Genomic DNA, 23,842 nt, shown 5'->3' with positions numbered 1-23,842 from the left:
TTGCACAGCTGCATTTTACAAAATAAACTAAAAATAAATAAAATAATAAGGTTATGGTTGAATGGGCACTCAGTGGGAGTTGGCTGTGATAAACATGGAACAACAATTATCTTTTCCTTGACATGAAACTGGAAATAATTGTATGGAATGGTAATAGAATGGTAGGCTAACTGTAGCTTACATAGCTTGCATACGAGTTTATCTCGAGGTTCCATAATTTTGTTGTCTACCAACCAAAATCTAAAGTAGTTCCAAATGGGGCTTTTTAGATTTCTTGGAGTGCAAATCTCTCTCGGTCTCTCTCTCTCTGAACTCTCTCCCATCATTCCCACATTCACTCGTTGTTTAACTCATTCCTCCTCTTTCAGTGCAACAGCCCAGGCCCCTACATGAACTCACAAGGCAGACAGCAGCAGTAGTGCAGCTTTTTTAAATCCACTTTTTCAGTTTAAATTGGTGTTTATAATATTTGTTGCCAGTCCTCGTATACGTTAAGTAAGCCTCTGTTCTTTTTCAAATTTTATTCACTGTTTCACCCCAATTGGAAAGATATAGATACCTCTGCTGGATTGCAACTTGCCTACTGAAGTTGACCTGCTGTCCTGACAGTACCAGTATATGAGGGCATTGCGATGATTTCAGCCTCCCCACCAATAGCACCCTACATGATACCACCCCCCAGCACTAAATATGCACTCAGGGTGCAGCAGTATCCAGGCTGTATAATCTGATAAAACTCTGGAGGGAAGCCCAATTTACAGCAGCACAGATCTCTTGTTCAGAGATCCCCTTAAACAGAGCACATGAAGTGGCAACACCCCTAGAAGAACGGGCTCTTATTTTGACAGGAGGCTGCAGACCCATACTACTATATGCCCAAGATATTTCCTCCACAATCCAGTGGGACAGTTGCTGGCAAGACAAAGGTCTCCCTTTAAAACCTGTAGTTCTGTCCACAAACACACAATGTGCACAGTGGAGACAGATCATTCAACCACTGTTCTTCAGGAGAAGAAACTGTCAGAGGATGAAAATCTATGAGCTCCAAGGTGTGGCAAGTTTAGGGACAAACATCTGGTTAGGTCTGAGAAGTACCTTGTCACCTTACCTTATGCGGCTCACTCAGTGTCTTTGCCGACGTAAGCACTGTCATTGTCACAGTTTTAATAGATAGAAATTTCCACCCCACACTCTCCAGTGGTTAAAACAGGTGCTGTGAGAGCACCTTCAGAACAATATTTAAATCCTAAGTAAGGACTAATGACTTGGAAACAAGGACTATCCAACATCGCCAAAACCCACATGGCAGGTGGAGATGGCCACCAAATAGACTGTAATGGTAAAGAAGGATCTACCTTTGTCTAGTAAGTCTTTTGAGAAGCACAGTACTTCAGCCACTGAAGACTGATACGAAACAATCCATCTCTCATCACACCAGATTTCAAATACATGACAATTGTCATTATATTATGAGTGCACTGTGGAGCTCTTGCATTCTGAATAGTATCCACATCTCGTGCCAGCAACACCACTGCATTTAGATTCCACTTTTCATGGGCCAGACCCACGTAGCCACTCTCTCTTGGGGTGTGGGTGGAATATTTCCCTGTGTGCCTAGGACAGGAGATCCCTGCATGGTGGGAGAGGCCAGGGCTGATCTGACAGAATTTGCATTATTTCCCCCATCCAGTGTTAAACTGGCCAGTACAGAGTGATTAGTATCATGGATAGACTGTGTTCTCTCACTCTTGCTGGTGTGAGAGATATCAGGCTCAGAAGGGGAAAACACGTAAAGCAGAATCTATGTCCAGGGATGTGCAGTTGCATTCACACACAGCGGTGTCTTTACGAGGGAGAAGAACCTTGGGCACTGAACATTTTCTTGCAATGCAAATAGATCCATGGCTGCCCTACCCTATTTCACCCACATATGTTGCACTACCTGAAGATGGAGTTTCCAATCTGGATAACAGAACTGTGCCCTGATTGCACACTCTGGGAGCGTGAGTTGCTCTCAGTAACGGAAAACACCGGCTGCTCCAAACCAACAGTTTGTGTGCCATGCTGTGCAGTCACAGAGACCTGGTACCACCCTGACTTATGCCTATTTTTACTAGGGCATGGCAGCCCTGGAGAAGAGGAAGAAATGTTTCAGAGCTTGATAAACCATTAGAAGCTCTAGATAGTTTATGTCACCCTGACACAATTGCGGAGGCCGCTTGCCATTGACTATTCTGCCCTTCAGTGTTGTACCCCAGCCCCCCAGCGAAACATCCATGGTGACCACTTTCCTGGAGGACACTCTGCCTAATGGCAGGCAAAACAGGACATTTACAGTTTCCACAATATCACCCCACCTCAGAGCCGTGTGGGATGGATTGGTGTTAGCCTCGGAAGGTGCTGTGGGATAGTCCTTACTGGCCATTTCAACCTTAACTTTTCTGTCCAGCATCTTGGTGGGCATTGCGTCTTACACTCAGACCCTTTAGTGGGGTTCTGGGTCATAGCCATGGCAAAGTAGTCCACCAACAGAGAGAGTGGATGGCTAGCCTTGACTGCTAGGTGTGCTGGTTGGCAAGTGATACTCTGCTAAGCTTGCCTTAATGAGTTAGCTTATTGCAAGCTCACCTCAATGTATTGGCCTAACACACTGGTGGCACTAACTGCCAAAATCAAATCCACCTGCTAGTAGCCTAATAGTTTTCTTGATGAAAACTTATGCAGCACTGAAATGAGAAAAACTGTAGTCCTACACCCAGTGACGTAGACCTTGACGGATTGCCTGCTAGCAATTTAGCAGGAAACGGCTAATCTAGTTGTGCTAAGCAAGTATAAGTGGCTTTCATGGGGAAAAAGCGAGCTTGATGTACCTTAGCAAGCTGGGGGCTGAGCCTTGTCTACATATACGGCCTGCCTGTTTGTCACAGATTCATTGATGTTTGACCCGATGGAAGCCACCCGATGTCAACCATGTAAGCTGTAAACAACGTTTGAAGAAGAATCTTCAGTATACCACGCTACAGTATATTATCTATATTGGTTCACACAGTTTTTCAAGCCATCTGACAAACAAATACAAATTTAGCAGTAAGCTGGGCAGATTTATTCTCTTCAAGTACACGGTAGTTTTTTTGTGGAGAGAAAACTGGTATCATAATCTGCAATAAAAAAAAGTCTCATATCATCATCTTTGTCTCTTTCCATCTGCCTCTCTGAATTGCTCTCTGTCTGACTTGCTCTGTCTCTCTCTCCTTTGTGTCTCATTAATCATGGCATTAGAGCAAGCACTAGAGGAGCAGTGGTGAGGGGTCAGTCCTCTCCGGCGACCTCAGCCTGAAAAGAAGCATTGTTTGCTGGACACCACGCAGAATGAGAAGATGAGGCTAGCTGCAGGCAGCGCAAAGAGGGGGTGGTTGGACAGCCTATTTAAAATCCATTTGCACTTTTAGGAAAAGTGGTAATAAGGGGGTTATGTCTGGTGGAAAGGGTGTGTTAGAGTGCCTGCCCTGCATTTACCAAATTTTTAAGCATTTTCTCTGTGCTCTTTAATGTGTTCTGTTTTATGTTTTATGTAGTCTGTTTTTCTTGTCTAGGTTTTGCAGCAGCGGCATACTAAAGCTCTCAAAGCTCTGATAAATACTTGCTCAGACACTGAATGTCACGAATTTACGAAGTGCAGCAGATTTTTATGAGCGGTATTTTTAGTCTTTACTTAGAGGAGACAGCAGTTGGGTTAATGGTAGCGTGTCAGTGTGAAGTTCCGTTGTCTACAGCGAGATGGTCCCTGTAGTGTTTCAGGACCGAGCAATCCAGAACAGGATTGGATTGGGTTTGGAATGACACCTTGGCTTGAGAGGAGCAGCTCCACAGTCACTTTAGCATTTTAGGTCATTATTGCACTTGAATGGAAAACAACATTTGCTCTGTTGTGTTCTATCAGATCCTGAGCAAGTTCTTGTTCACTTGCCACTTGTTCAGTCAATACATCAGATAAAAATGTGGTTAATGTTGAACAGATGTGTGCTTAAAGTTACTGGACTTTGATATGGGGAAATGGTTAAATTGCTGAATTTTATGCTGGAAACATGTTCCATGTATCACACTGTGGATTGATTAACTTTGTGTTATTAATGACTTTCCATATTGATACCCCCTACACTTTCTTGGTTATTTTTATGAATTCCCTGAGACTCATAATGATAACATTTTCAGTGTTGTGATCTATAAACAGCACTTCATTGGCCTCTGTTGGAAAATTTTCATTTTGCTTGCTTCCCTCCACAGGGAGCTCAGAGTATGAGGTCAGCTAAATTTTATTATTCTCAGGGTGGAAAAGCCTCTGAAACAGCATTTAGCTCTTGGGACACTAGACTTTTTGCAACTTCTTAAGGCAGGATCGCCCTACCCACCTATTCAATAGAGGGGGAAACTCTGGGATACATTTGGCCAAAATAGAGAATGAATGAATTTGCAAAAATATAATTGAACTCATAAGTGGCATAATGAAAAGGGATAAAATTCTATTGAATGGTTAGGAAATCAGATGTTTAATAAAATAATCCACTGTCAGATAGATAGCTCAGCAAACCAATAGAACAGGGATTTGGTATTTTGCCCAAGGACACTTCAACAAGGGGAAAGGCTGCCAGCATCGGGGCATGAATGTGGGTCGTTGAAGGGTGGTCTCACTATTCAGCCCAATTCCTTTTTTTTGAGATAGATATTTGATTTTTGATGTTTGTTTGTAACCATCTGAAATTGTTCAAATTGCATCATTCTTGATACGGTCCATTGATCACATCTGTAAGTTGCTCATTTTGATGGTATGTTCATCATAAAATACATGGTAGACAATGGACTGACCTCAGTTCCAGCCTTGTAAATAACACAAACGGATAAGCATAGTCCACTTCTTGTACACATACTATGAAGTCTAGAAAGACAGAGGACACAATCAGACTGTGATATACAGTGCTACAGTAATGTTGTGGTCGTTAGCATGTACACACATTTTTAAGACGTTGTACTCTCTTAAAGGTATGAGTAAGTTTATTAATGGGATATAGTGAGTGATCTCAATATTTATAAGCTTGATAAATGCGAACCCAAGTCATTTTGTATGGAGGAGCCACAACCCACAGACGTGCCTGTTAGTGATTTTTCACCCTTTCATCCTCTACAATGTGAGTCAGGAAGCCAACTGAGTCAACTCCCCTGTGCTTTGCCTTTCAGTCAGTTCCGCTGCCTCTTAATCATCTCTGGTTTCACACACTCAACCTCTCTCCTCTGTGTATGTGCAAGAGCATGACTGTGTACAGGGATAAAATTTTGCCAGCTTGACTGTGTGCATTCAAGTGTCTCTCACTGCTGTAGAAATGTCAGCCTCTCGCCTGCTCCTGCTCTGACAAACATTACAAACACCCAACCTACAACATCATGTTTTACACCTTATATCCCGAGTTTCTGATGCAACTGGGGATAATGATGGCTATTAGCATTGTTGTCTATAACTCCGTAACTTAGACAGCGACAAAGCTGCAAGAGGTTTAAGTAACCTTTAGTAACCCGTTTTTTCAGTTGTGTGTGAGTGTGTGTGTGTGTGTGTGTGTAGGGTGGGAAGAGGTGGGCTGGGTCAGGGGTGGTAAGTGAAAGTTGTTTTCCTCTCTTGCTTTCTATCATAACACTATGATAACACTATTTGTAAATATGGCTACACTTATTGCCCTTTGTCTTTCAGTGCACATTTTTAAGCAGAAATGCAATTGAATATGTGGGTAACAGTAATAAAACTATCCTAGGGTTATTTTCCTAATGTGTTTGTAGCACTTTTTTATATATATATAAAAGGATGACTAATTTTGCAATACTTGTCACAGAATATTATGAATTACATGATTTGATATTAGTAATGTCATTGCAAATTAGGTTTTAGTCTTGTTCTTCCAGATTTTGGGTTTGGGACTGATGCTACAGTGGTGGTAAACTGCAGGGTGTTAGCCTTGTTAAGTTGTTTATAACTGCAAGGTGCCCTATATTTGAATATTAGTTTAAGTGACTGAAATGTCATCTTGATTCTGAGGCACATTTTATAAGGCTGCAGCACAGGCAGAGAGCGTTATGTTCTATTGGAGCTGAGCGTGTCACATAACGGAGAGCCCAGGGCTTCCAGAAAGGCTGAGAAGGGACACTGTGTTTATTTATAGCTGGCCACCTGCAGACTTCACACGTGTTGGGACCTTGGGTAAACAGAGCTGAGCTGCCTGCAGCCTGACAGCATGTCAGTCTGAGCACTGATGAAGAAGCCAGGGAGTCAAAGGCTCAGCCTGTGATCTAGGTTAGGTTTTGTCTCTTAGGTCATTGAGAATGAGCTGGTCAGTGGCACCTGTGCTGAGGCTCCCAAAACATCTTACTGGTGACTTCATCTGTCCTTTGTAACCCTGGATCAGGGTGATGCTTAGTCTTTCTTTGGCTGTGACACCGCTAGAGTTCATGCCCAGAAAACCAGAGCTGGCCACGGTTTAGTCAGTTTCTCCCCTTACCAGAAACACAGCCCTCTACCCAGCCTTATCATCAGTCTCATCCTGCTTCATGTCAGCCTTGTTCATGCCTATATGGTGCCTACATGCTGGATTTTTTTTACTTAATGTGGAAAATTAGCTTTGATTTCAATGTTGGCTATTAAACATTTGAAATAATTGTAACACTCTATGTAGCATCCTCTGAAATGGCCTAATATTCGCCGCCAGTGCCTTTACTCTTTCCTAGTTTGAATTTGCCTCTATCAGTCAGAATCAACCATATTCAACCAGTCAACAAGGATCAACCAAATTAACCTTTTAAGAGATATCCTGATTTACTATTATTATGGTATGATGCAACAGATAGGCTGTATACTCAATTATAAGTATATAACTATAATCAAACGTGGGAACATTTCAGTTTCACCCAGTGGCTTCTCTGCTCTCTCCTCACATTCCTCTCTAAGATGACTGGCACACTCATTTGTACTACTGCACTAGAAACTTTTTAAACTCTTTTTGCACAACACCTGTCTCACTAAATGAATCCAGCATGCATCTGAAGAGAAAATGCAGCATCTAGGTCATATTAGCTTCCCAATTTAAAAAATCAATTGCAGCTCACTAATTATTAGAGACTGGTTGAGCTTACCAACTTTATGCAGCAGTGGGCAATTGTATTTCTTCCTGATTTATTTATTTATATTTATTTATTTATTTTTTAAGTGGTGCCCGTATCATAGACAGAAGGTAATGATGGGATCACATGGGCTGTGTATAACTTTTGAAAACCAGAGACTGCGGAAATACTTATCATAGCTTCTCTGCTATAGTAATTAACCTCTAGGTCATTTTAATGTCCAACTGATCACGCTTTGGAAACATAGTTAAAGGCACTTTCTGGTGTATTGACTCTCCCAGTGATTATGGGAAGTGTGGTAAGCACAAAAAGATAAGCTAGAAGAAGGCTGAAGTAAACAAGGCATCAGATATTGGTTGGCTGTGTTCTGTGAGGTCTTCAGTGTTGCTGAAGCCAGTAAGGAGAGCCCTGGGGCTAGTTCAGACATTTGCCAAGACGAGGCCAAGTTCATAAGGTTTACAGCGCTGACATTTGTTTATAGTACTCAGTACATCAGGAGGAAAAATTATCAGTGTTTCAGCCTACAAATAGAATGTCATCTTTTTCTTCTCATGGTTCTCATCACAATCAAGAAACTATGTGGATGATTGTAATAATGTCCAGGTCTTAAAAATTGTGGAAAAACACAAACAAATTTATGAAAGCTTGGAATAGAGAGAGAAAGAAATTAAAATATGTTATGAATTCTGAAACTGAATTCTATAAAATTATATTTTAACAGATGTTGTGATGACTGGCTTTTTGCGGCATTTCTTTTCTTAATTCGATATCAATTAGTAGAAAAGATATAATCTTATCTTTTTTTTCCAAATACTGATGTTTTTCTCCTCTGCCTTCTACAGAAAATTTCAATACCACGGTCAGACAATCCAAATGAATTGCGAACGTTTACCTTCTACCTGTCTAATGTGGGCAGAGATAACCCCCAAGGCAGTTTTGACTGCATCCAGCAGTACATCACCAGGTGAGTGTGATCACAGACACACAAACCCATTTGACTTTCTCACTATTTCTCAATTATTGTGCATTACCCACTTCTTTAGAAATCCACCAGGTTTAGATTACTACCACGCAAAGCTCCCTTTCCATAACTTCCATCTCATGTTGATGGTACCAGCATTTGGACCATGATTCTGCTGTCTTTAAGCTCTGTGTAGAAAGAGTCAATAATGTTTGGACAGTGTAGCTTGATGACTGTTTGCACACAGAGGAGTTGTTTGTTTAACCTAGTTAGAGCCGAGCTGAATCACCAGACTTTTCTTTGAGATGCTTCAGAGACTCCCTAAATGAACAGAATGGGGACTTTGGCTCGAGATAGCAGCCACTAAATGGAAATATAAAACTGTGATGCTTAACCTCTCTCTGCACACTTTTCTGTCCCACTGGCCTATCTTAAGGGACAAAATGCTGACTGAATTAACTAAATGGGGCCAGATGTCTGTGTTAAAACTAGAAAAGAGAAGGGAGGAAAGAACAGTTTCTGACACCATTATTCTGAAAATATTTCTAATAAAAGGGTCAATTGGAGTTCATCCACATCTCTGTCTGGATCCTAATCAGCCTCTAATTCCAATCTAAACCCAAACGACAGAGCTCAGCTATGAAGGACTGCTGCCAGCACCATCTCATCTTCTGCCAAACCCTCATCAAAGTGGAGAGGAATCAAGGGGGAGGTGGGGGGGGGGCAGGAAAGAATGGGATTTGATGCAGCAGTGAGTCGTAATGTGGGAATTCACAGTTGGATAGGAATAAAAAAAATAATAGTGGTGCCCTCAGGGGTTTTGTCATGGATGTCAGCTGGGCTAGTGAGACAGGAGCGGCACAGCTAAGAGGTGGGTTTTTATAGCCTACATGGTGGGAGTTTTTGAGCTTAAAGCTGAAAATTATGTTTGCTTTCTATCTCTGACTGCTTTTTATTTATATTACTTGAAGCTATCTTGCCACCTTATAGTGTTTGATTTGCCAACCGTCCACTCCACATTTAGTATTTTAGAAAGTAGTACTTTACAACTGTAAAATATCTATAAAACTCTTTGTGCAGCATCCTCTGAAATGGCCTGCGATTCAGTTTGTGTCTTCACTCTGACCACATTTTTACTCTCAGCCTCAGTTTTTCAGTGTCTTTCTGCCATCTGACTTTCTCCCTGGTGCCTTGACAGTGAGGGGAGCATTCAGCTGGATTGTCTGGGTGGCATCCAGGACAAGATAACAGTATGTGCTACAGACGACTCCTACCAGAAGGCCAGGCAAAGCATGGCTCAAGCTGAGGAGGAGACCCGCAGCAGGGGTGCCATCGTCATCAAGCCTGGAGGAAGATATGTTGGTAAGGAGACATGTAGCACACATTGGCAGATTCCTAGTGAACACATTAGTAAGTTGCTCATTCTCTCAGAAATATACAGACACACCTGTATTTATTGAATGACATTATCAATAAAACCAAGGTAAATGTAACTGCCATTAGAAGTTAATAATGCTTAATAAGTCATCCAATACATAAGGTTTAACAAAGCATCTAATGCATAATTCAGCATGCACTTCTAATAACCTTTATGACGACCTAAAACAAACTTTTAATTGCAGACCATTTCCAAATTGAGCTTTTATTCCACAGAAAAGAGAGCTGTCCATATGAACATGGATACACACAGTGATGTTAAGCAAAGTGTTTGGGGAATTGAACAAACACAAAAGCGTACATGCTTGTTTCCCATTTTAAATCATCTGTGCATTAACAATAAGAAGAATGAACTCTTATTTGTAGGGTGCATTTCAAAACCATAGTCCCAAAGTGCCTCATAACCAGGGCTGTGCGCATAACATACGTATTGATGTACATCAGCGATAGGGCCAATGTTTAGTGTGTAGTTGATATGTACAATAACAATGAAAAAGGAAGAGAAAAAAACACAGGTCCATACAACAGCAACATCATTATACATTATGCATTTCTAGTAATAGTGGTGGGTGTAGATTCAGCAATACAGAACCTCACAAGACTTGAAAGGAGAGATAAAACAAAAACAGGAATATGTTGTAATTATGTATCTATATAAATCTGGTATTTACCCCACTTCAATAACAGTAAGTTTTAAGAAGAGATTTTAAAGTTGGCATTGACTTTTCCGGGGCCCTGACAGCAACAGCTTGGCTCAGTGTTTAGTCTTCAGTCTGAACTGTGGAACAGACAAGAGGCTTGAGGATCTCAAGCTACATATAGGCTTCCAGAATCTGTTTTATATTGTTATTAGCCATGCTGATTTGGCTGTTTCCACCATCAACAGACTGTAAGAGTGAATACCTTAATGCAGGCATAAAGAGCGACATTGCTCACAAGTTAGCTGTAGCCAATGGCCCATGTGCTTCTGTAGCCTTGCTCCACCAGTGAGCTGGCTCACATCGCACCAGACAGGGTGGTTGGGTTTAGAGTTGCATGGCAGAGGGCCAGCTCACTGCCAGCATGCCTCATCTGCAACCAGGACCTTATTGAATTTCATGGTGGTTGGTCACCCTTCAGCCAAGCATATAGTGTGCCCCATATACACACATGCACACATACACTATCACCCTCCCATTGTGGTCATCTCTTTAGGCCTCTTACCTTTGCTCCTTAAGGCCATGAATGTCTTTTAGGCGCACACACACAAGCACATATAGAAGCGAAAGGAGACATGTCACTGAGAGCGTAACACCTCAACATCATGACTTTTTTTTTTATTCTAAGATCTGGATTTTAAAACACATCATGTTACAGTTGAAGTAGAAACTGCAACATCCTTGCCCCATTGCCTAGAAAGAAAGACAGGCAGTATTAGTTTATTCGCAGTGAGTCATAAATTGTTTAGTCCACGTTTTCTGTGGACACAAACTGTTTTATTCTCAGTGGGAGGCAAAGCTCAATTCATCTGAATTGGATTCACCTGAAAAAGGCTTCAAAGTGAGTAGGTGATTAGAGTTGAGGTTTGTAATGGAAAGGTGGACATGATGGTGGTAAATATCAGAGGCCTGTGTGACTCATCTGCAAATGTGCCCAGCAATCATAAGTCACAGCTTTGAAAGATGCTGACAGAAAAGCATCATAATATTTCTTGGTGAGATTATAGTTATTTGCTGCCATTAAAATATAATCTCAGGTAGCTTGCCAGACAGCTGCCTAATGATATCTTTTCAGTCAGCTTCCTTTTCAGTGGTAGATTTTAGTGTAGATACCACTGTATTTTCTATGGTACTTAACTGCCTGTTGCATATATCTTCTCAACACTTACAGTAGTCACATCCTATACCAGTGCTCACACCTCAGATCATATTTAAACAGCAAAAATAAAACATACTCATTTCCTCATCAAAAATGTTTCCTCTGTGTACATATAACACTTTATTGCTAAATCGTTAATGGCCCAATATTTTACTCATTTTTGGCAATTTAACGGTTCTTTCTGGTCTTGAAAAAACACTGTAAAAATGTTCCTTTCCTGGAAAAGAACATGATGTTTGTGTGCCCAGTTCTAGTCAAACATCACAGCTGATTGATTGATTGATTTTATTTATGGATTGTCACACAAAAAGCCAAGGAATAACATGTTAAAGTGAAAACACTTATTTACAACATGATCCCAAGATATTAAAAGACAAAGAAAAAAATATGACATCATTGTTTCCTGTAACCCTGGAAAGCTGTTTATTGTATTACAAGACCTAACTGGATAATCAGTAACCACTCCCATATCCAATTTCTGGAATGTCAAACTCCACTACACTTCTGTCACTCCTTTACTCCCTAGGTAAGAAGGTTCAGATCCGGAAACCAGCTCCTGGCCTCTCGGACATTGCCCCGTCACGGCGGACATCTCGGCCAGTCATCATCTCCAGCAGCACGCTAAAGAAGAGCACGACGCAGCAGAGACCGCTCCGAGAGCGCCTCACACACCTGCTGGCCCTTAAGCCCTACAAGAAGCCTGAGCTCATCCTCAGACTGCAGAAAGATGGCCTATCACAATCAGACAAGGATTCCCTGGACAGCCACCTGCAACAGGTAACACACACACACACATACCAACACATACCTTGCAATGGCACAGACACCCACGGACAGTCACTTGCACCTTACTGATTATCCTCAGCTGCTAACTTTAGGTTATCAGTATACCCTGATGTCACCCATGATTTCCTTTGTTTCTCATTTTTCAGGTGGCTAACTTGAATGCAAGAGACAACACCTTCACATTGAAGGACTCTTTGTTTAAGGACATTCAGAAGGACTGGCCGGGCTACACCGAGGGAGACCAGCAACTTCTCAAGAGAATCCTTGTTCGGTACATCAGATATTACTTTGCTTTACCTAATATACATACCATACATAACAGTACCTTAAGTAGTTTTTGATCACTAGTGGCGCTATTGTGCACACTTAAAAAGCAGGTCCTCGTTTTGTTTATGTAACATGTATTTGCAGCATGCCATGAGCATGGAGGTGACATATAAAGCCGGTCAATGTATATAATGCAACTTTCAAATTGCAGCTTTGCAATTGTCCTTTGAGGTTGGAAATGCATTCACTCATAATGTTTTGTTGAGAATATTTGAATGTAAACAAAACCAAGTGCATCTACAAGGGAAACTACATTTGCTTCTAGGGGTGTGCGTTATATATTGTCTACGATAATATCTTAATTTTTGTTTTAACAATGTGCAAAATGACAAACTCGAGTATGGCACTCATTTTGCAAAAAAAAAAAAAAAACAAATCAAAACACACCTTGAAAGTCCACACACATTCACTGCATATGATCAAGCCAAGAAGGACGGACTGTTGTGCATGCATATTGAGAGCACATGCAGTGTTCATGCATTACAACAAGCTAAGCTAGCATAGCTTCCTGCATGACTCAAGTTAAACATGATTGAACAAACAGCACGAGGAGAGAAAACACAAACACCACCATCTTAAGAACTGAAATTGTTAGATTTCATTGCTCGACGTGGATCATCCTCAGTCGCATGGAGGCGGTTTGGCTTCGAAAAGACAGATGTTGCTCAAAAGACGCCAATCTGGAGACTATTTTGGAAAGCGGTTGCTGTTAAAGACAGCTCCACGACTAACATGTTTCATTGTCTGTGAATTAACCTCTGCACAGAATATGAAGAATATGAAAAGCTTGGGGAGTCAGAGGTCGACCACGACTTACCAGCTGAGGTACCAGCAAAACAAAAACACACTCAGCAAAGTTTGGCAGAGTCATTCTGCAAAAGAATGCCTTATGACAAAAAGGTCAACAGATGGCAAGAAATAACAAACGCTGTCACCAGTTACATTGCAGAGGATATGGTGCCAATTCAAGTGGCCAAGAGAGATGGTTTCAAACAACTTTGACTACTTTGGACACCCTGGCTAGCTGGAAATATTTCGGTCATACAGCTCTGCCTAAATTGTATGATTCATGTTGCCAAACTTTGGAGCATAAACTGCAGAGGGTTTCCTATTTTGCCACAAAGATTTGACAAAGGATTTGATGATATCATTAAAAGCATCTAATATTAACACACATTTACACATTTTTACACAGTTTTGAGGTATGCAAAATACAGTCAATTATTGTTCTTCGCAAAATACCCATAAATATCGATATAATTTTTTGTCAATATCGCACACCCCTATCTGGTACCTTTAGCATTGATGATACTATGAGTCCACAATACTAGCTCTTATTTGGCAGTGTTGATTTAAAGAGATGAAAGATCTAAGATACCCTTTGGCAACCAAAGTGGAGGTGATGACTCTTGTGTTACAATAACTGTCAACAGTTGATTGCATTTCCTTAATGCATACTTAGTAGAGATTTTGCGTTTTGATCATCTGAGCTTGTTTGCTTGCTAACCATTCTGTCTGATGAGCTAACCATCACTATTTAATTTGCACATTAGCTAATGTGTCTTGTAGAAGCTAGCTTTAATAGCTTGTTGTGTGGTCAATTCAACTGCATTTGTATCGCACCGAAAATCATAACAGAAGTTATCTCAGGGCACTTTACAGAGAGCCAACAATTAGTTACTGTTGAATTCAGCTAAAAATTGTAAGGAGATGCCTCCATAAAACACACTGATATGCCTGCCCTCAACATCTTACCCTTTTAACATCTCAGTAGGCGTTTAAGGTGGAATAAGGGTTATTTTAGGTCAGACCTTCTATATTTGAAATAACATTATTCATGCTATGATGAATTATGTAATATTCAAGCATGATAGTGTAATACATGTGGAAAACTTTCCTATTAAATCTGGTAGAATGACAGGTGCTTCTCCGTCATCAAGAAGATTTCTGTTTGCTCCTCTGAATTAAGTGTTCTCTGTGTTGACAGCACGAGCTGCTGGCCTCCCTCCCAGTGGAAAAATCTGGTTTCTCAAGATCTGGGGCAGTAAGGAAAAGCCAGCTCCCAGCTAGCTATATATAGACCAGGCAGCAATGCTCAGTGCCTAGTTTGGGTTTACTGCGAGGACTCAAATTGTTTTGGATAGTGTTAGGCAAGAATAGTTCACATTCTGCATGATAAGCTGAGATGTACCTGCGGTGAAGCCCTCTCAGGGCAGCGAGAGGGTTTTCATTTTCATGTGTGCACACACACTATCTGGTTGTGTGTGCAGGCATGCATATGCCCACATACATGCATTCTGTGTTGTGTTTGCCTCTGTGTCTCTTTATTGCACTTTGAGCCTTGTCAGTTTATCGGCTAACTAACAACCATGGCCTCCCACCTAACTCCCCCACCAAGTTTTGAGCTACAGCAGTCAGTCACGCAGGAGTTGCACAGCAAAATGACTGGAAGGGCTGTGATGCAACACTGTTCCAGTGCATGCTGATCCATGTGTGAGGTGGCATTGGTCCAAGGTTCAGCCGTATTGGTCTGCCTGCTGTCTCACTTCTAGCTCTTAGTTGCTGCCTGTCTTGTGGTTGGTTGCCTGTCTGAATCTTACAGGCTAGTGAGTTGGCCAGCTTGTGAACTGTACAGCTACTTCTCGACAAGCCTGTGCACACTTCCCAAGCCTGCCTTACTGCCAACCAGCCTGGCTATCTGTCTGACCACCCATTAGCACCCCCCCCCCCCCCCCCCCCCCCCCCCCCCCCCCACACACACACACACACACACTAACACACACACACACACACACACACACTAACACACACACACACACACACACACACACACACACACACACAGCCAGGGGTGGGGCATTAACAAGACTCTGTGTATCCCACTGCCCCCTACTGATAACACTCTTCGGTCAAAGCAGCAGTGTCTCTGTATGAGCACCACTCCTAGATCATCTCTAGTCCAAACAGGTTTTTGGTGCAAATTACCCATCTACTTTCCAGATTGGAAGGTTTAGAATCTTTGTTTCAACGCAGCAGTGAACCCTTTGACCAGACCCAGAGTACCCTATTCAAGCATTTAGCAGACGTGTGACTGAAAATCAACACCGAGCACATAAGTGCATTGTACAGTACAAGTCTCAGCTTCAAATATTCTTTTATGTAAAAATATCTTATTCCTGGTGATTATATAAAAATGACATCCCAGCAGCCCACGACACTAAATCCTTGTGGGTGGCTGTCACACTTTGAATGAATTTGGCCTTGCTTTGGATGGATGGAGTTAGTTCAACACTGTGTATCTGGGCTGGGTTAATTAAAGGATGATACATTGCTACAGCTATTGTATATGCACTTGATTAACAACACAAGTGTTATATGACAAATTACTTAGGGTACAAAAACAGGTGCTAGTTTTGTGTGTCATGGTAAATCTGAGTGCTGTTACAAGGATAGGAAAGAACAGAGCAGTGCAAAGCTATCAACAGTAATATTCATGTGCTGCAGATTTTGCCACTAGATTGAGGGGAGTTAGACATTTTCCAGGGAGGCTGCAGGGCAGACCTGCTACTGAAAGCAGTCTCTCAGCTCTGATTGTAAATTCCAGAAGTGTGGATGGTATTTGAGCCTCTGGGACAATCCAGTTTGCTCCAAGCATGTTAACCCAGTTGGAGTCACATTGTTTTTAGCAAGGGAAAACACAGCGTCTTTAGACTGGCCTGGACTGGACTAGACTGACTGGTGATGTGTGCCCAGAAAAATGTCTGAATCATTAACATGTTTTTGTGCGTGCACATTTGCTCCCTTAGGAAGTTGTGCCAGGCCCAAAGCACCCCTGCCCCTCCAGCGGAGACCCCAATGAGCCCGCCCAAAGAGCTGGCCAGCAACTCCCCATCTCAGGTGAGCGCACCTGTCTCTCTTTCCCTGGATAGCCCAGTCCCTCTGCTCATTTTCAACCCTCCCCACTTCTTTTTTTTCTGCCTATTTATAACTCCATTTCCTTTTTATTCTACAGCTTGCTTGTGGGTGATATTACTTGAATTGTGTTTTCATAACCAAACTGTGCCACACAATGGAGGATGTCCCCTTTTAGTTTAGACAATCTGTTCATCATCTTTGTTCTGCTGGCTTTCATTTTGTCAGAGATTAGATGTGCTAGCTTCCCTTTCACTTCCCTCAGGCTTTGTGTCTCTACCCACATAAACAAATAAACAAACTAATGATAAACTGCTTAATATTAAGTCCACAGAGCATAAATAAATCATTTCATGTTTCACCAAATCTTGTTAGTGTCCGAGCCTTCCTGGCTTATTTGATAGAAATAGTTTGGGCAAATTGAGACCCAAGTTAAGATTTATCCCATTGTGTTGTTTCCACAGTTACACCACTTACCGGTACTGCTGGCCAACTCAGTTCTCTTTAGTGTTAAGGCCCAGACATTTAGGTTTACAAGTGGTTGTGGATGCCAGCAAGATTGGTCAGCGATGTAACTACGCTGATTGGCTGTCCGTCAAGAACCCCGCTTCTTGAGACATAACCTTCCACTTGTGCAGTTAAGAAGTCGAGAGAAGAAGCATATAGGTTTTGTGTAATGGCCAACAACACAAATGCTATCTAGTTAGCAAACTAGCAGCTTCAAAATGCATGTTTTGTTTGATAAAAACTTTCACCATATGGTTTTCAATACTGAACAAATATTGAACATCTCACTGTCCCCATGCACATTTAGAAGTTGTCCAAGTTGTTCCACACATGGTGAAGTCAAACCTCTACAGTGCTCATTTCTTCTATTTACCACATCTCATAGGGTCTTGTTTTTAACCTCTTTGGCTTCCATGAAAATGATTTGTGACTCTTTACATTCCTTCACAGTATATTTAAAGAGTCTTTTTCTAGTATGTGTTTATAAATAATTATTTTGCCTAATATGTGCTACTAAAGGCTGTTGTAAGATCTTGTTATTGCTTTTTAACACCTATCCCCAGGTGAGGCTCATCCTGTTGACTATGTGACCACTTTCTTAAAGCTATGCAAAACCCAGATCTTTTTCAATGCTATTCAGTAGTTTGTACTTCCATATAGAAAAATAACTCTTCCTCTTTCTTCCTCCTCCACTTCATCATATCTTCACATATTGCTCCTGCTGCTGCTCTTCTTGTTAGGTCAGTCCTAAGTTTTCCCCAGTGTTTACACTCCCATTAGATAGAGGGAGGAGGAGCTGCACTGTTGTATTAATAGCTCCTTCCTCTCAAGGGGGGTTCTCACCTCAGACACCTAATGTCCCTTCCCTTCCGTTCCTTCCCTCTGTATGTACATACACACACACACACATACACACAAGTGAAGAGTATTTTGGGCTCCTAGCATAGTTTGTGTAAAAAAGCAAGCACCACACAGGTTAGCTGTGTGTCAACAGTATGGCCTCACACTGGTGAAGGATGAGCGCTGCCAGAGCAAACAGGTTAAGGAGCTGCACAGGCCCAAATGGCACTCCACACTGGTCCTCACTGTTATTTCAGAGGCCTAAGTCTTCCTGTTGGGACAGCCAACCACACAGTGATTTGGTCAGCCACTCCCAATGTCATTAGTATGGGTCGGGTCAAACAAGGCCTGTCTGTAATATAATCCCTGGTATTGTGTAGAGAGGACACAGTCATCACAGGCTCAATGTCACCGAGAGCACAGATCCTCTTCAACCCTGTTTCTTCTTGTGTTGCTTTCTCCACCTAATTGCTTATATTAGATGCTGTCCTGTCTCTGTAAAATGAAGAGTTGCTTTTTTGAATTTAGAATGCACCATAGCACCTTGCACCTCCTAGAGTCCACATCATATTTGTTTGCTCCAACTTCTTTTTCTTGCTTAGTCTCTGAACTTCCCCAAAGTTAATTATCTGGAGCCTGAAAGTCTATATCTCAGGGTATTAATAACACATATCCATTGATTCTTTTTTTCTTTACCCGCCATGCTCAGTCCTAGGTGAATCAAATTCATATTGAGCTCTGTTTTAAGTTCAGCTAGTAAAACTGCTTTTTTTTGCCAGAAACGGCCTGCTGCGGACTTCATCGACCCTCTTGCCAACAAAAAGCCCAGGATATCACACCTCGCTAGCAAGGCAGCAGCAGCGCCAATCAATGGCAAGCTCAGCTCGTCCAACGGGAGAGAGGCAAGTGGAACACAGGCGGGGTCGGTGGTGGCGGGGGCGGCTGTGGCGGGGGCGGCGGTGGCAGTGTCTGCGTCGGATAGCATGGTGACATCCATCTCTCAGCCACTCCCTCTGCTGGACATCCCTCGACCTTACGACCCACTCTCAGATGTGAGCAACGATTCTAGCCACAACGGGCGGGATTGTGAGAGTCAGGAATTAGCAGTGTCTGAAAGGCTCGGCCAGCCACTGTCAGCCTTCTCGGGGTCCATGGTGCTCACTGTGCCCAGCATTGGCACCTCATCCCCTGGACTAACAGCCCTGGATGGGCCTCGTGACAAGAGCCCCTCATCCTTACATGGCAAGTCCAAGAAGAAGTCAAAAAAACATAAAGACAAGGAGAAGACCAAAGAAAGGGAGAGGGAGCAGGAGAAGGAAAAGGAAAAGGAGAGGAAGGCTGGTGAGGAACAAATGCCTGAGCCTGATCAGGCCTGTGAGATCAGCTCCAGCCCCGAAAACCTCAAGAGCAACAGTATTCCACACAAAAGCACAGGTGACAGCCATACACACACAAGCACACACATATTCCCCCTGTTTATCCTGGTGTAATATGACAAGGCTGCATAAAAAAAACCTATTTACTACAATCCTGTTTACAACATGTGTCACAAGCCACATCAGAATGGATGAAGCATTCCCTAAATGTAATAATTTGTATGAGCATGGACACCAAGCACTCAGCATTATGAGAAACTGATGCATCCCAATGATCAGTATGTGACTCACTGAATAAATCAAGATCCCGGCTGTTCAACATGACACCATCCATTACCTCTTACCCACCGTCCTGCAGATCCACCTGAACAGATATCACACATCTAAGAGGATTACACAAAAGAGTGAAGAGCCATTTACCAGTTTTAACAAATAATCTTTGCTGTGATGTTGCCTTTCTATTTATACCACTGCAAGCTCCATGCATCCACAGAGTATTACATGTTCAAGCTAATACAATTTTCTGTGTGACCTTGTTTCAGATCTGAATGGAATGTGCAACAGCACCAGTATTCGTTCGTCATCATCTGACATGGCAGACTATTTAACGTAAGTACTGTTTGCTTTGGGCCACAACAGATTCTGCTGTTGAGCTGCCAACTTGAGGGGATTTGAATTCCTTTTAAATCCATTGAGATGAATTCATTTAATTGACCTCAATTGGCACCTCTTGCTCAGTCTTTCTCTTGCTCTCAATGTCTCCCTCTAAAGGCCACTGTGCCTCTCTTTCTCACTTCTACCAAATGCATGGAGAATAGAGAGTGGACTTCTGTGTACAGAATGAAATTTTTTCTAAAAATCTGTGCAGTGATATTTTGTTTTGTTTTGTTTTTCATAGGAAGTACACAGTGATTGGCTCCCAGGAGCAGCGTCAGAGCTATAAAAATGACTTCAACGCCGAGTACAGTGAGTACCGGGGCCTGCATGCCCGGATTGAGGGCATCACTCGGCAGTTCACTGTGCTTGACTCTGAGCTCAAGCAGCTCCAGCAAGGCACAGACAAGTACAAGGTAGATTCCCTTAAATTCAAAGACTGGATGTTGTAGACGAGTTTTAAACACTTGATGTTAGAAAACATCTGAGTAACTGTTAAAAAAGCTTTATTTTTCTTGTCAATTATTATTCATGCTCTATTTTTTTGTGCCTTCTCTTCATAGACAATCCACAATCAGATACTCCAAGAGTATCGTAAAATAAAAAAGGTAAGTTCTCCCAGTATTGTATATTTTAGTGCCATTAAGTATCTGTGATGAGACGTTTGTTGGATTTTAATGCTATGCCTTTCTTCCCTCTCCTTTGCAGACTAATCCAAATTATAGCCAAGAGAAGAATCGCTGTGAATATCTACACAACAAACTGGCACATATAAAGAAACTTATTGCCGAGTACGATCAACAGCAACTTCAAAACTGGCAAACTGGCGCTAGTTAGACATTGTTCCCCTGTTATCTCTGGAAACCAGACAGAGAAAGGAAAACTTTGGATTCCGGTTGCTCTGAAAAGTACTTATGAAAGATGCCATGAAGGGAGTATTCCCCTCATTGGGGCCAAAAGCACTAGTGAGGACAAAGCAGAACATATGATCTTCTTTCTCTCTCTCCCTCTCTCCTTTTTTTTTTTTTTTTTTTTTTTGGAAGATAGGACTGAGGCTGCTTTGGCCAGGTCCCTCCGTGTAGCTACACTGCATCCAGAAACAGATCCTGTGTGGCTTTGTTTTTCTCAGCACCCTACCCCCTTACAGTGCACAGAGGTCTGTCAAAGAGTAGACAAGGAAAAGTCCCATTCTTTGGCGATCACCTAATAATCTCTCCTGGTTTGGAGGTTGGAGGGAAGGGGACACTGAGGTGGAATCTGCATTACAGTATGTATGCCAAATGCAAATCATTTTTGTTTTGAGTACAGAAAAGATAAATTAAATGGATGCTATATCAGTTTTTCCCCATATACTTAAATGGATGGTTCTGATGCTGAATTTATTTTACTGTTTTTCTTTTTTATTTATTTTTTGACACACATAGGGGTAATGAGTCTGTTAGAATTTTACACTCCTCTCAATATCAGTACTAAACAGCAGTGTCTCTTGTTTTTTGTCTTCACATCTTGAATGTCAGTATTTTATTCAAAAGCTGCCTTGGCTATTTAATTGTCAATCTTTTGCAGTTTATTTTCTCTTTTAAAGAGATTCAGATATCCCTATCAAAATAATAAATAATAGTGCTACTAAATGGGCACAGTCAAGCACAGGTGCCTATGCTTGGCTTTTCTTAAATCATGTGCAGATGTCTTAACAAGGGGTTGTGTTTAAGAGCTGCCCCTCTGTCAGCAATTTGATGGCTGAGTGTGAAATTTAGTCCCTCTGAGTCGTTACAAGCTGTGGGGCTTGTTCATCAGACAATTACAGCCGTGGTCCTCGGTTTTGGGTCATCATATTTCAGCAATGGGGATGAAACACGAGACTATGTTTAGCTCTTAATTGGTCTTCTTTTCCAATCATGATAATTTCTGTAGCAATACAACTATTCAAAGTTATCTGAAGAGTCCATTGCCAACTCTACTCTTTAGAAACATGCTTCAGAAGATCCTCTAATTGTAACATGATTCAATGTCAGAATGTGCAGAGATTCAATTTGGGTTAAACCAGAGATCTAATATACCACGAGTTACTATCATTGTAACTTTGTATTATGTTAAAGTTTTGTTTACAATGTATATAAAAAGATCAAATCTTCTGTTTTATCTGCTCATCACCCACAATGATAGTCACCGAGGCGACTGTTAATATGAAGCCATCCACAGTCATCTTCCAAGTGGAGCCTGGTGGGCCTCCTGCAGGGCCACTGTTCTTAGGGCCTCCCAGAGAAGGAATCTGTGATTGGTAGTTTTGCCTTTTCAAATGTGATGTCAGATATTCACAAGGATGACCTTGATCGTTGATCAGATCAGCACCCCTCTCTGACAAGTGTTGTGAAGATCCACTCTGAGAACATATTTGAAGACAAATTGGAAATGCTGTACTAGAACTCACCTGACAAACTGATGGAGTTTGGTTTAGTCAGCAAATGCATTTCTTATTTTGACCTTTTTATGTGAACAAGAAAAATCAGCACTTTTCCTTCTAATCTTGCTGTTACCTGGGGTTTTGTCCAAATGAGACTTTTCTCTTTGTCCATCGGAGTGCATGCTTTATGAATGTGTTACAGCAAACAGTATTTTTATCTTTACTTGAAAAAACTGCCCAAGGATACAAATCCAAGCAAAGACCGAGTCCAACTGAACTATCATGTAATCAATTAGATGTGGCTCTGACCAGCATGTATACCAAAGTGCTTACTGAGTTGGGTGAGACAAATGCACCCCTGGAAGTTGGCAAAGGAACATAAACCATGTCACAGTATTCCTTGCTGCAGTTTTAAGTTTAAAAATTATTCTGTGATCCATAATATTGATCTTCCAGAGGAAATCCCATTCAATCCTTTGTCTTGAGAAGTTGAAAGGACTCTCCTTCATTTCAGATGTTATCTGCATGACTGGGCTCAGACATTTCAATGTGATGAAAGGTTTTCAAGCTCATCGTTTTTCAAATGCAAACACTACACATGGCCAACGCTCAGAGATCCATCACAACAATGCTGAATACTACTGGGTCTAGACTGAGTTTGGATCTGGGTACGAAGGATGACTGCATGGGAGGGGAAGGAGCGGGGCCAGAGCAGTTTGGGGGGGCATGTGAACTTGAATGTTTTGTGACCAGAATCAATACTCAGCATCGCCCAGTACTGCAACCCTTTAAAAAAAAAAAACAAAAAAGGCTGCTTTTCACCATTCTTATTGTGCATTGTTTTCTAGAGACATTCTGATATGATTACTGTATTACACCTCCATTTTGAACCAGTTATTCATCAGTAAAGATGGTAAAGACATTTTGCTCAGATGCGGAGCAGATTGTTTGAAAGAAACGATATGCCAGCACAGAAATACAATTGTATGAGTTGATTGTGCCAAATGACCTGTTGTATAGGTTTTTTTCTTTGATTATACACATGCTGCTGTATAAGCAAAGAGGGCTTTGGTGAAGAGTCGTCTGAGATGTTGGCGCTAAAATCCAAAGCACGCTTTTTGAAACCATAAGGGACTGGGACTGAAATTGATCTTTATTTCAATAAAATTCTTTCAAATTCTCATTTGTGAAATTCTGAACCCGTTGTTGCTGTCTCTTTTTGTATTGAGGCTGAATTACAGCAGTAACATTTATTCCTTACAGCCAAAAGTATTAATGTTTTACAGTGTTGGAACAATCTAGTATTCTCTTGTACAATAATTTAGCAACCTTCATGTATTGAATAGGGTTAGTAATAGGGTTAATAACTGCTTTTAACTTGGTAGTGGTTGCTACACACAACAAGAGACATCTACCTGATATTTATAGACTTGTTGATTTATATAGATTTCCTGAAATATTTGGACTCTTACCTTGAAACAATGAACAGAAAACAGAATGTCATTACTCCAGTCATTTCTTTGGTGGATTCCTGTGCCTGTTAGGGTAGATGTCCTGTCCTGCTTCTAAATATAAGTCTTTCCCAGGGTAATTACAAGGAGAGTTTATTTATAACCTCAAGCG

The 23,842-nt window shown here is 41.6% G+C and overlaps 1 protein-coding gene across 2 annotated transcripts in view; it reads left to right on the top strand.

The window, feature by feature from the left end:
- ell (elongation factor RNA polymerase II) overlaps positions 1-23,418 on the top strand; it is a 49,470-nt gene extending 26,052 nt beyond the window's left edge. The window contains exons 3-13 of one of the 2 annotated variants that reach the window (XM_030050249.1): positions 8,001-8,122; positions 9,318-9,481; positions 11,940-12,190; positions 12,346-12,470; positions 16,333-16,423; positions 18,565-18,707; positions 18,738-19,219; positions 19,704-19,770; positions 20,060-20,231; positions 20,379-20,423; positions 20,524-23,418. In XM_030050249.1, the coding sequence (XP_029906109.1) occupies positions 8,001-8,122; positions 9,318-9,481; positions 11,940-12,190; positions 12,346-12,470; positions 16,333-16,423; positions 18,565-18,707; positions 18,738-19,219; positions 19,704-19,770; positions 20,060-20,231; positions 20,379-20,423; positions 20,524-20,652 (1,791 nt within the window). In that variant the 3' untranslated portion in view covers positions 20,653-23,418. Of the gene's footprint in view, positions 1-8,000; positions 8,123-9,317; positions 9,482-11,939; positions 12,191-12,345; positions 12,471-16,332; positions 16,424-18,564; positions 19,220-19,703; positions 19,771-20,059; positions 20,232-20,378; positions 20,424-20,523 lie in introns of both variants that reach the window. The other variant, XM_030050248.1, reaches the window with a different exon arrangement.
- Positions 23,419-23,842: the final 424 nt, after the last annotated feature.

Source organism: Myripristis murdjan, chromosome 4, assembly GCF_902150065.1.
Source record: "Myripristis murdjan chromosome 4, fMyrMur1.1, whole genome shotgun sequence".
Taxonomy (NCBI): Eukaryota; Metazoa; Chordata; class Actinopteri; order Holocentriformes; family Holocentridae; genus Myripristis; species Myripristis murdjan.
This window is presented reverse-complemented; position numbering and strand designations above follow the sequence as displayed.